Here is a 12,063-nt window from a genome sequence, read left to right as displayed (position 1 = left end):
TAAAGGTAATCTTAAGGTAATAGATATTGGAATAGGGATAACTTCTGATGTGCCGTTCTGTGTGGAGAAGGGCACAAGGTGATGGAAATGTTCTGTATCTCTAGCTACGTGGTAGTTCTGTGGATGTATACATATGTCCAGTAGTAACTGAGCTTCACTTATATATTTAATTTTAGTGTATGTAAGCTGTGCCCAAAAAAAAGCAATTGGGAAAGAAAAGTGAATTTAAATAACCTCCCACAAACCTATATTTACCTGTATATTTGTACTTGATGTTTTAGCTCTATAAACATGTAAGGCGGAGGAAGCGAGGTGAGCCAGAAAGAAATTGTTTTGAGCATTGAGATTATTTTCAACATCTCTTCTGGGCAAAGACCAGTCATATGGACTACTTTGAGAAACATGTTGTTGTTGTTGTTGTTGTGTGCTGTCGAGTCGGCCCCGACTCATAGGGACCCCTCCTTGGGTTTCCAAGGCGGTATTACTACAGAAGTAGATTGCCCAACCTTCCTTCTGAGAGTGGCTGGTGGGTTTGAACCACCACTCTTCTGGTTAACAGTCAAGTGCCTTAGGCACTATGCTACCAGAGCTCCTCTGAGAAACATAGTAACTCAAATTTTATAAAAATTAATTTGGAGCCCACTATGGCCATGTACTATCATAAGATTTTCTCCTTTCAAGGGAGCCTAGGTCTGGAGAGTTCCTCCCAAATAAAAGTGTGACTTTTACATGGAATCAAATAGAAAGTCTGATGTGCTTTTGTTCTCAGGAGTGGCTGCTAGAGAGACAGCCCAAGCTCTGAAAATACTGGCCCAAGCTGCCCGTGGAGTGGCTGCATCTACCAGTGACCCTGCTGCCACACACGCCATGTTAGATTCGGCTCGAGATGTGATGGAGGGCTCAGCCATGCTCATTCAAGAAGCCAAACAGGCCCTGATTGCACCTGGAGATGCCGAGAGTCAGCAGAGGCTAGCTCAGGTGAGGCCTAGCCTGGGAATTGTGATCCTCGTTAATGTTAGCATATTGGTAGGCTGTCTTGGGTGCACTTTTTTCCCTAAATATGAACACTTTGACTCAGTGAGTATTTCCAAACCTTCCAAAGGCCCTAACAAACCCTGTCATGCATCATCCTCACTTTTGAACGTCACACTTAATAGTCCTCTGCTTTAAGGTGAGATCTGCTTAACTCACAGTCCCCAGAGAAAATGAAGAGGGGAGGCTTTGTTAAAGTCTGCCATTAGAAGTTTACAAGCCACATGTAGTATGTTTGTTTTGGGCCTGTGTATGCTTAACTGCATTCCCCCTCCTAGCTTGTGCAGTGAGGTAGGTGTACTGTGTCCAGCCCTTCCAGGTTTTTAACTCTGTCAATGACCCCTTCACATGATTCTCCAACTACTTAATGAAACCAGTTGGCTACACACTCCCCAGGCAAAATTCTAGACATGGGGCTGGAAAAGAGATGATTTAGATGAAAGGGAATGACACACCTCTGGCTCCAAACATCTTACACTTTCACTTAGGATACCAAAGAATACAAACTAGACACCACTTCAGCATCCTTAAAAGGCAGCACGTAGGCAATTCTAAGTTGGTAGGGAAGTGCTCTGAGCACTCTGGGCAGGGTGAAGTTTGGAAATGATCATACCAGACAATTGCTGAGCAGAAGTCAACCACAGGGCTAGCTAACTGTAATCCAAAAACTCAAGACCTACTTCTACTTCAGTGACCTCAGCAGGGTTCTTAAGAAGGGAGATGTTTCCATTTCTCTTGAAATTAGGTGTTGTTTTAGCAGCTGACCTAGTTTTGGAAAGGTCTGTGTCTGAGTCAAAAAGCCATGACTTCACCTGGCTTTGGGGACCCTGCAGAGTATGCTGTGTCACTGTCAGACTTCTTCTAAAACAAGATGTGAACCCCAGTGAAAGAACATAGTTTTGTTCTTAGCCAAGATGTCTAGACAAGGTGATTGAATGATTAAATGTAATAAACTATGTCAGGTAATTGCTGGCGGGTAATTTCCATCTCTTACACCTTTTAGAAATGAGGCTTCTGGGATGTGGGGCCAGAATCTCCATTATGTTTCCATTCTGCATAGTGTCATTCCTCATTCTCAATTTAAAAAAAAAAAAAAAAAACCCTCATGGCCTTCGAGTCAGATCCTACTCATAGAGACCCCTCCTTGGGTTTCTGAGGCAGTATCACTATGGAAGTAGATTGCCCAATCTACCAAGGAGTGGCTGGTGGGATTGAACTGCCAGCCTCCTGTTTAGCAGTCAAGTGCCTTAGGCACTATGCCACCAGAGCTCCCTCATTCCCAATAGATATGCAAAAATGTATGCACTGAAAGTCAAGGAACTGCTTTCTTAGGGGGCTTCTCTATCAATGCTTTCAGGTGGCCAAAGCTGTCTCACATTCTTTGAATAACTGTGTGAATTGCCTCCCTGGGCAGAAAGATGTGGATGTGGCCTTGAAGAGCATCGGAGAGTCCAGCAAGAAGCTGCTTGTGGACTCGGTGAGAGGTTCTGGGCTTGGGGAAGAGGCACTTGGGAGACAATATTCACTTTAGGTGTCATGCACGCTGTGGGTAGCACAAATGGTTAAGAACTTGGCTACTAACTGAAAGTTCAAACCCACCAAGAGGACCTCAGAAGACAAACCTGGAGAACTGCTTCTGAAAGGTCATACACTCTGATTACTTTATGGATCAGTTCTACTCTGACACACTCAGGGTTGCCATGAGTTGGAATGGACTCAACAGCAACTGGCTTTTGTTTTTTGGTTTTTGCAGTCTTCTCCCCTTTGTGGGATCTCTGAGCTAACCTTTCCTCCAGGAATTCTATTATTCTGCCAATTTGCCTTTTCCTTGTCAAACTTAACATGGGCTCAGAGCACACAGAACCATCTAGTCATGATAACTCAGCTAAATCTCCAGGGAATCTTTCTTCCCTCCTCAGTACCTTCCTTTCTCCCTTTGGGGCAAAGTTAAACTTCTCATGGGGTGTACTTTCTGTTTCTGTAGCTACCTCCAAGCACAAAGCCTTTCCAGGAAGCCCAGAGTGAACTGAACCAGGCAGCAGCTGATCTGAACCAGTCTGCTGGGGAAGTGGTCCATGCCACCCGGGGCCAGAGCGGGGAGCTGGCTGCTGCCTCTGGAAAGTTCAGTGATGATTTTGATGAATTCCTTGACGCTGGCATTGAGATGGCTGGCCAGGCTCAGGTAAGTGTGGAGGTGACTGTGTGGAGTTGACCTTTCTGCTCTGATGGACTGTCTACTTTGGAGGCTGATTGCACAGATAGGAATAGGGAACCTGTTAGCAGGCCTCGGCTCACTGCAGTCTCTTTGCTGCTCATGAAGCTCATGACCTCACAGGAATGGCATGCCCAGAGATGTTATCAGCTTGTGTGTGAAGTGCATCTTGGTGGTGAAGGATCACTTTTGCCACGGTTCTCCAGCAAAGTCCATCATTTTAGTAACATTACTGGGAAGAAGGGTGGCAGGAGGAGAATGTTTAGCAGAGATTAGGACAGCTCTTTGAATGTGGCGTAATACAGTAAAAGATCATGCATTTGGGAGTCAGTGGGTGGAGTTAAGGGACTGTGTCTAACATTCAGTGTTAAATGATTAAAAATTACCTACTTTCAATGAACAGATAAACCCCTTGTTTAAGACAAGGGAGCATGAGTAGTTTGGTGTCAGCTTGCCAAACTGGGTTTTTTTATTTTTATTTTTATTTTTTTGCCTGAGCTCTTGTGAACTCTCTTTTGCTCTATTATCTACAAAGGGCTGTTTCTCAGATGGAAAGCCAGGTGAGAAATGTGTTCCCTCCCGATTCAGGAACTTCTGGGTTGTAATGAGCTCTGAATATTGAGACAGTGCCGGCCGTTTGTGCCAGGCTGAGATGTACAAGCTGTTTGACAACTCCAGCATTGTTAAGCAAGATGCTGGAATTGTTGCTTGGTCTGTGTGCTTGTGCGCACACACACACACATATACACTCTCTCTCTCTGCTCTTTTAATGCCTCTACTTGTGTGAAAGCACAGCTCTTGGCTGACCCACTTGGGAATGGATTTCTACCCCTGTTGCATGCATCTTGATCAGGGCATTTGTTTGGAGACAGGTAGACACAGTCGGTGTCTCAGCGAGTTAGGCATCTGCAGACTAATTGGACTTAATGTGATCTCTGCAGATAACTGGCTTCCATTTCAGGATGTTGCTCTTAGCTCTCTGAATGCCTCGTAGGAGAAACGGGCAGTCCCTAATGACTCTGACTCCTTTTGACCTTCCAGACCAAAGAAGACCAGATCCAAGTGATAGGGAACCTCAAGAATATCTCTATGGCATCCAGCAAGCTGTTACTAGCTGCCAAGTCTCTCTCTGTAGATCCAGGCGCCCCCAATGCGAAAAATCTCCTGGCAGCAGCAGCAAGGTAAGAGTGGGGCAAAATGTGCTTCCATGTATGGGTAAACAGAATCTTTGCCATCTGAAAGATACATCTAACATTATGCAACTTTTGTGGAGCTTAGAATTGGTGCTATCCATGTGTCATCAGAGGTGGAACTGAGAGTAACAGATTCTGGTGTTTTATAAAATGGGCTCATTTTTATGTGCTTTCCCTACTAAGAAATGTCTCATGTCTTCTCATACAGCCTTTTCAGTAGGGTCTTGCTCAGATTTAAAGTCCCCATTGGTTTGTAAACACAATGGCTTAGGTTTTTTGTTGTTGTTGTTTTGTTATTTTAAATTGTGGTAAATATGTGTGTAACAGAACAATTGCCATTTCAACATTCTTCATATGTATAGTTCAGTGACATTAATTTATATACATCATATTGTTCACTCATCACCCTTAAGATGTTTTAAAGTACTTATATATCTTTTAAGATAATACAAGTAATATATGCTTATTGCAAATAAAGTCAGAAAATACTGAAAAGTATAAAGAAGATAATGCTCCACTAGTCATTCAACAGATATTTACTGAGAGCTTGGTACGTGCCTGGCATCAGTGTTCATTGGACTCATTTTTTTAACATGTTCAGTATACCCCGTGCACTAGGGCTTCGGTTTAAGATGAATGGGGTGGCATTTGCAATAAAGTGGGTTTTTTTGGTTTTTTTTTTAATTGTTTTGGAAAATGCATTGAAACCTGAATCTCAGTTTTCTATGATGTCACTGTCCTTCTTTCTTGTTGTTCCCCCGCCCAGGGAAATGGATAATCCACAATTTCTGCTCCAGAGCCACTGTGGCAATTTAGTTGAGTAACTAGTGATTGAATGCTGATGTGTGGAGAAATTGCTGGGGCAGCTGAGGAAGATCATATATTAGCAATCCCACATTCATTTTTCTCAACCCATGGGGTATTTTATGATTCTATAGTGGTGCAGGCATGTTTTCTTAGCATTATTTGGCACAATTTTGTATAGAGTATAAGAAAGCTGACAGCAGCAAGAGGTTAAATAAATGCAAGACTGTTAGGGTATGTAGAGTGATTGGAAACCTTTTCAAGATGTGAAAATTAGTGAGTTTTGAAGAACATAACTTCAATTCTGCTTTGTTTTCTTTTTTAACTTAGTTTTGATGGTTTGCTTCCCCTCTACCCTGTATCTTTGTTCCCCTCTGGGAGCTCAATGGTTGTTCTGAAAGTTTCCAAAATCAGGAGACCTGAATTCCAGTCTAAGCTTTAATGCTTTACTAATTCAGTAATGGGGGTGGTGGTGGTTCAGTGGTAGAATTCTTGCTTCCCGTGTGTGTCTTGAGACGCAGATTTGATTCCTGGCCAGTGCTCGTGCATAGCCATCACCTGTCTGTCAGTGGAGGCTTTCTTGTTGCTGTGATGCTGAACAGGTTTCAGTGGAACTTCCAGACTCAGACAGACTAGGAAAAAAGGCCTAGTGATCTCCTGGAAATTAGCCAATGAAAACCAAGCAACATTTTGTTCCATTGTTCATGGGGCTGCCATGAGAGGAAGGCTGAGTCCAAGACAGCAAACAACAACTCGGTGACACTGGCGAGGTCATTCAGCCTCTCTGAACTTTCTCATCAGCACAATGAGGATATATGCTAGATCATCCTTAAATCTCTCTTAGCCCTCCCCCCCATAATGTGTAAGACATTATGGTAGTAGTGGTTAAAACCTGGCTCCAGGTGTCTCTTGGCTTGTATTTTTGTTGTTGTTAATTTTTCATTGTGATTAGGGTGCAAATTTACAAAGCAGATTTGTTTCGCTCTCAACAGTTCACACTATATTTGTGTGTGTGCGTGAGGAAAGTTAGTGTCAGAGCTGCTCCCTTGAAAACCTTTGAGTCCTTCCTTTGTTCTCAGATATATTTTTTAGCTTCAAACAATGGTGAAGGACACTAGGGAGTTGGAAAAAATATCTTCACATTTCCTATAAAGAACAAAACCAAACCCATTGCTGTCAAGTCTATTCCTATTCATAGCAACCCTGTAGGACAGAATAGAACTGCCCCATAGGGTTTCCAAGGCTGTAAATCTTTACAGAAGCAGACTGTCATATCTTTCTCCCACGAAGTGGCTGGTGGATTTGAACCACCATCCTCTTGGTTAGCAGCCAACCACTTTAACCACTGTGCCATCAGGGCTCTTTACACATCTCCATATCTCTCTCTTATGTTTTGTTATTATTTCTGAAGCTAGTGTATTCCCTCGTTTCATGGGGTGAAGGGGTGGGAGTTGGGGGGTTTGTAGGAGTGATGGCTGTTCTGTGGTGCAGCTGTTTCTCATATAAAATCCTGTCTTGATCACTTTTTTTCCCCCTTACAAAGACTCTCTGGATAAGGCAACTGATGTTTCCAGGTATCTGAACTCAGCTGTTTTTCATTATCTCCAATTTTTTGCATCATTTCAAAATTGCAGTTTCTATCTTGGAATGTGTCTTTCACTCTCTTAAATTGGAGGAAAGAGAGAGTATAAATTGGCCTTGTAGAAGCCAGCTAGCTATAGAAGAAAACACAGACCCCACTGGAATGTGGCTGGTGTCATGACTCTGTGTGGATAACTGAAGGCCCCCTGGTGGTGACAGTAGGAAAGGAGCTGGAGACTATTTTTTTTTTTTTTAAAAAAAAAAAAAAAGCAAAACTCTGCATCTCAGTCCTAGCTTTCAGCAATTTGACAAGGAGTTCCCAGCCTGATGGTTTTATAGCAAAGTAAGCACTTAAAAATCACATGAAAATAATTTCCTTAGGATGAAACTGTTGCAAGAAGATGCTGGCACATTCTTGGCTTACTTGGCACATTTTGAGAAGCTTCCTTCTCCCTGGGGTGGTTTCCCACCAAAACTCCAGCCAGGGCAAGTACACCAGACAAGTTCCTCTAGGCAGGTAAATCTCTACCAAGCTGGGCTTCCTTCATTCATTCTTTGTTTTCTTTTTTTATCATGGTAAAATACATAGAACAAAAATTTTAGCCATTTTAACCATTTTTAACTACACAATTGAATGACATTAATTACAGTGTTGTACAACCATCACCACAATCTATTTCCAGGATGTTTTCATCACCCCCTAAAAAAATTCATTCTTCCTTTCCTTAGTCCCTGGTAACCTCTCATCAACTTTGGTCTCTATCCATTTGTCTATTCTAGATGTTTCACATAAGTGAGATCATACAGTATGCGACCCTTTGTGTCTGACTTATTTCATTTAGCATAGTGTTTTCAAGGTTCATCCATGTTGTCGTATATTATGGCTGAATAATGCTACATTTAGTTTATCTGTTGACAGACAACTTGGGTTGTTTCCACCTTTTGGCTATTGTGAGTGATGCTGCAATGAACACTGATGTGCAAATATCTGCGTCCCCATTTTTAAGTCTTTGGGTATATACCTAGGTGTGGAATTGCTGTATCATATGGTTGTTTATTCTTTTGTTCATAAACTCATTCTTTCGCTTGTTAATTATACAGATATTTATCGCATGCCTACAATGAGCTCAGCAAGTCCTGCTGGGCCTACAGAGATGTGGCCTGGTGGAGTTGGGTCAGGAGACATGCCCTCAAAGCATGGTACCTCATTTCTTTCTGGGGCTTATAGCAAGGATCTGATCACTGTTGCCCTTCCTCTGTAGGCTCACTGTCCTCCCTGTTCTGAGACAGCCATAACCTGCTTTTCATTCACATGGTTGTCTCAAAGGCCCCAGACATGCCACTGCATTAACCAGACTTGGAACAGCTCGGCTCTGTCCTGCTCATGTGTCAGCAAACTTGAATCTCTTGTTCTGTGTGGCCTCTGGGATCCTTCATACTCTAGGAAGAGAGGGTTTCCAAAGAAGCAGAATATGTCTTGTTCCTTTGCTTTTAATTCTGTCTCAAACAGAATACATTTGAGGATGCCAGACCCTGGGTTTCTGATGCCTTGGGGGAAGTCATTTCCTGTTTAGTGTTCTAGCTCCTTCTTATATAACCTCTTGGGCTTTGGCTCTTTTCTAACAAGTTAAATGGTGCTAAAGACACTTTGTCAAGCATTCATCAGCCTTTATCTAACCAGGAGCTGGTCTGTTGCTTTCTTATTTTAGCCATGGACTAGGAAAGACAGTTGCAGTTGCAAAAAGAAGTAGATATGTCCTATCTCTGAGCTCCTTCCATAAAGGTCACTGCTCACATCCCAGTCTCACTAGCCCGAAAGGCTCAGAGTCTGAAAAGGTGTCACCCCATAGCTACCAGCATCCAGCCCATCCCAGACCCTAGCTCTCCAGCTGCTTTCCAGTCCTCTGAGGGTTGTTGTTGCTGCTGTTAGCAGCTGCTGTCGAGTTATGAAACCCACACAGAGTGAATAAAATGGTACCTAGTCTTGTCCATGCCCATGATCAGTTGCAGATCAGACTGTTGTGATTCATAGAGTTTTCACTGGCTGATTTTTGGAAGCAGATCACCAGGCCTCCCCTAGAAATTTACAGGTGGTTTCTACCGCCTTAGATGCCCTTTGCTTTGATGTCTGCTGGGCAGGCTTCCTACTGTCTCTACCAACCCACCCACTGCCATCGATTCAATTCCAACTCATAACAACCCTGGAGGACAGAGTAGAATGGTCCCATAGAGTTTCCAAGGCTATAAATCTTTACAGAAGCAGACTGCCACATCATTCTCCCATGGAGTGGCTGGTAGGTTTGAACCTCTGACCTTCTGGTTAACAACAGGTCATTTAACCACGGTGCCATCAGGGCTCTTCTCCTGTCTCCAGAGACTGTGAAAAAGGATGGTACAGCAAACACTATAAAGGAGAGCACCTCTACTGTATAAAATAGAAAAATGTAAATGAGGGCCTTTGTTCTCCCTGTTGATCTCATCCAGAATATTCTCTCCCCTTTATCCTAATTAGGATCTCACTCAGGCCCGACTTTTTCGATTGCTTCAGTCCATGTCTGTGTATAGTCCATGCTACGCTGCCGAAGTTTTAATTTTCTTCCATGCTTCCTGCAATTCCCCTTTACTTATCTGGCTCTTGGTCAGCAATCCATCATGTCCTGTCTGGAGTCATGCCTCTATCATTGCCTTCTTTCACTCACCTTCTTTGTCTTGTCTTTTCACAGTCTTGCCTCTCTAACTAGATTACAAGTCCTTGCTGTCCAAGAAAGATTTCCACAATAATGTTATTTTTTATTGTTGTTGAAAATATGCACAGCAAAACATACACCAGTTCAACAATTTCTACATGTAAAATTCAGTGACATTGATTACGTTCTTCAAGTTATTGATTACTCTCACCTTCCTTTCCCAAATTATTCCTCCCCCATTAATATAAACTCACTGCTCCTTAAGATGACTGACCTTTCAAGTTGCTGTTGCCAATTTGATACCATTTACATAGTTAAACTGTATTATTTCTAATCTCAATGGCTTGTGCACAGCAAAGGGAACCTAGTGACGCAGTGGTTAAGTGCTCAGCTGCTAACCAAAAAGTTGGTGATTTGAACCCACCGGCCACTCCGTGAGAGAAAGATGTAGCAGTCTGCTTCTGTAAAGGTTACAGCCTTGGAAACCCTGTGGAGCACTTCTACTGTGTCCTATAGGGTCACGATGAGTAGGAATCAACCAGGGAATACTTGTGGGTGGATTGTGCTTTGCTGTTTCTTCCCTTACTCAGTGCCTTCTCCCTTGGGGAAGGGAAATATCTTAGACTGCTTTCTCCTCCAAACTACTTATCACGTGATTGATGCTTAACAGGTAATCAAAAAGCACAAATTGGTTGATTATCTTCCACCCCTAGTCCCACTCCAATTCCAAATCTTTAAGATTTCCATCCAGAGCTCTCAAACTCGAGTTGAATCGATTCAGTGTGTCTGAACACTAAACAGGTTTTAGGTTACAAAGTACTTTGAGATTATAGATTCCACTTGTTAAAACAGTGAGAGTGGCTAGACATGTTGAGATAAAGGGTGAATACAAAAACATCATCTCTGGATGGTAGGCTTCTGATTAGTTAACCTTTTTGTATTTTTTAAATAAACATACAGATTTTACCATTAAAAGGTGGAAAAAATAAAATAAAAATATAACTACAGTTGAGGCTTACTTAGATTTACATAGAACAGAGGGAGGACCCTGCCAATTTCAGGCTTTTTTTTTTTTTTTTTAATGATACTATAACTTGGTTTATTCATATTTTTAGTAGGTTTATTGAAATTTTTTCTTAAAAATAAGTTGTTAAAAAAACACTCTTTAAAGCACTTGGCTGCTAACCAAGAAGTCAGTGGTTCACTCATCTACCGCTGTGTGGAAGAAAGATGAGGTATCTGCTTTCGGTAAAGATGTACAGCCTTGGAACCCCTATGGGGCAGTTCTACTCTGACTGTAGGGTCACTGTGAGTCAGCATTGATTTGATATCAGTGAGTTTTAATATTTTGATGTATGTTGTTCTGTCATGTTTCTATGTAGATATACTTATTTTTACAGTTGTTTTTGTTAGGTGGCTGCAACTCATAATGACCTTATGTACACAAAACGAAACACTGGCCAGTCCTGCACCTTCCTCAATCCTTGCTATGCTTGAGCTCATTGTTCCAGCCACTGTGTCAGTCCATCTTGTTGAAAGTTTTCCTTTTTCTCTGACTCTGTGCTCTACTGAGCATGATTTCCTTCTCCAGGGACTGGTCCCTTCTGACCACATGACCAAGTAGGTGAGGTGAAATCTGGCCATTCTCACTTCTGACGAGCATTCCAGCTGCACTTCATCCAGGATCTATTTGTTCATTCTTCTGGCAGTTCATAGCCTTCTCAGTATTCTTCACCAACACTTCAATCCGAACCCATCAGTTCTTCTTCCTCTTTCTTATTCATTGTCCAGCTTTCATATGCATATGTTGTTGTTGTTATGTGCCGTCCAGTCGGACCAACTCATAGTAACCCCTCCTTGGGTTTCCGAGGCAGTATCACTACAGGAGTAGATTGCCCCATCTTCCTTCCGAGGAGTGGCTGGTAGATTTGAACCACCAGCCTTCTGGTTAGCAGTCAAGTGCCTTAGGCACTAAGCTACCAGAGCTCCTATATGCGTATGAGGTGATTAAAAATAACATGGCCTGGGTTAGGCACACCTTATTTTTACAGTTGTGGGCTCATACTATATATACTATTGTAGTTTTTATTTCACTTAATAGTTTATCATGAATATTCTTCCATGATATTATTAATATGCTATACACTATGAGTTTAAATGGACCCCAGAATTCTCTTGTGGGCTCTACTTTTTTTTTTAACCCATCTTTTATTGTTGATTATTTGACTCACCTCCTATTCATTGCTTTTATAAGCAACTGCTATAGTTTGAAACATAAAAATAATATTTTTCTTTGTCAAATCTACATAACCATTTGCCTCTTAGCCACTTAGTTTATTGCTTAGCTATGTAACCCACACTCAAAAATGAGTTACAGGGATGAATGATACCTGAATAATGCTGGTTAGTCTTGGATCAATATTAACCAAGTGACTCATTCAGACATACAGGATTGAACTGGCACTTTATGGATCATACAACTACAAACCCGTAGCTGGTTGTTTTGTTTATTTAATAGACTTTTATGTTTTAGGGCAGTTTTTTTTTTTTTTTT

At 42.0% G+C, this 12,063-nt stretch overlaps 1 protein-coding gene across 1 annotated transcript in view; it reads left to right on the top strand.

Annotated features, from left to right (window-relative positions):
- Window positions 1-12,063, top strand: part of TLN2 (talin 2) — a 278,945-nt gene that overhangs the window by 103,181 nt on the left and 163,701 nt on the right. Inside the window, exons 26-29 of the mRNA XM_007958215.2 lie at window positions 770-978; window positions 2,390-2,509; window positions 3,017-3,214; window positions 4,286-4,425. Coding sequence (XP_007956406.1) covers window positions 770-978; window positions 2,390-2,509; window positions 3,017-3,214; window positions 4,286-4,425 — 667 coding nt within the window. The remainder of the gene's footprint in view (window positions 1-769; window positions 979-2,389; window positions 2,510-3,016; window positions 3,215-4,285; window positions 4,426-12,063) is intronic.

This window comes from Orycteropus afer, unplaced genomic scaffold (assembly GCF_000298275.1).
Source record: "Orycteropus afer afer isolate SDZICR_OR568_19922 unplaced genomic scaffold, OryAfe1.0 scaffold00015, whole genome shotgun sequence".
NCBI lineage: Eukaryota > Metazoa > Chordata > Mammalia > Tubulidentata > Orycteropodidae > Orycteropus > Orycteropus afer.
Note: the sequence above shows the minus strand (reverse complement) of the source record. Positions and strands in the feature narration are given on the sequence as shown.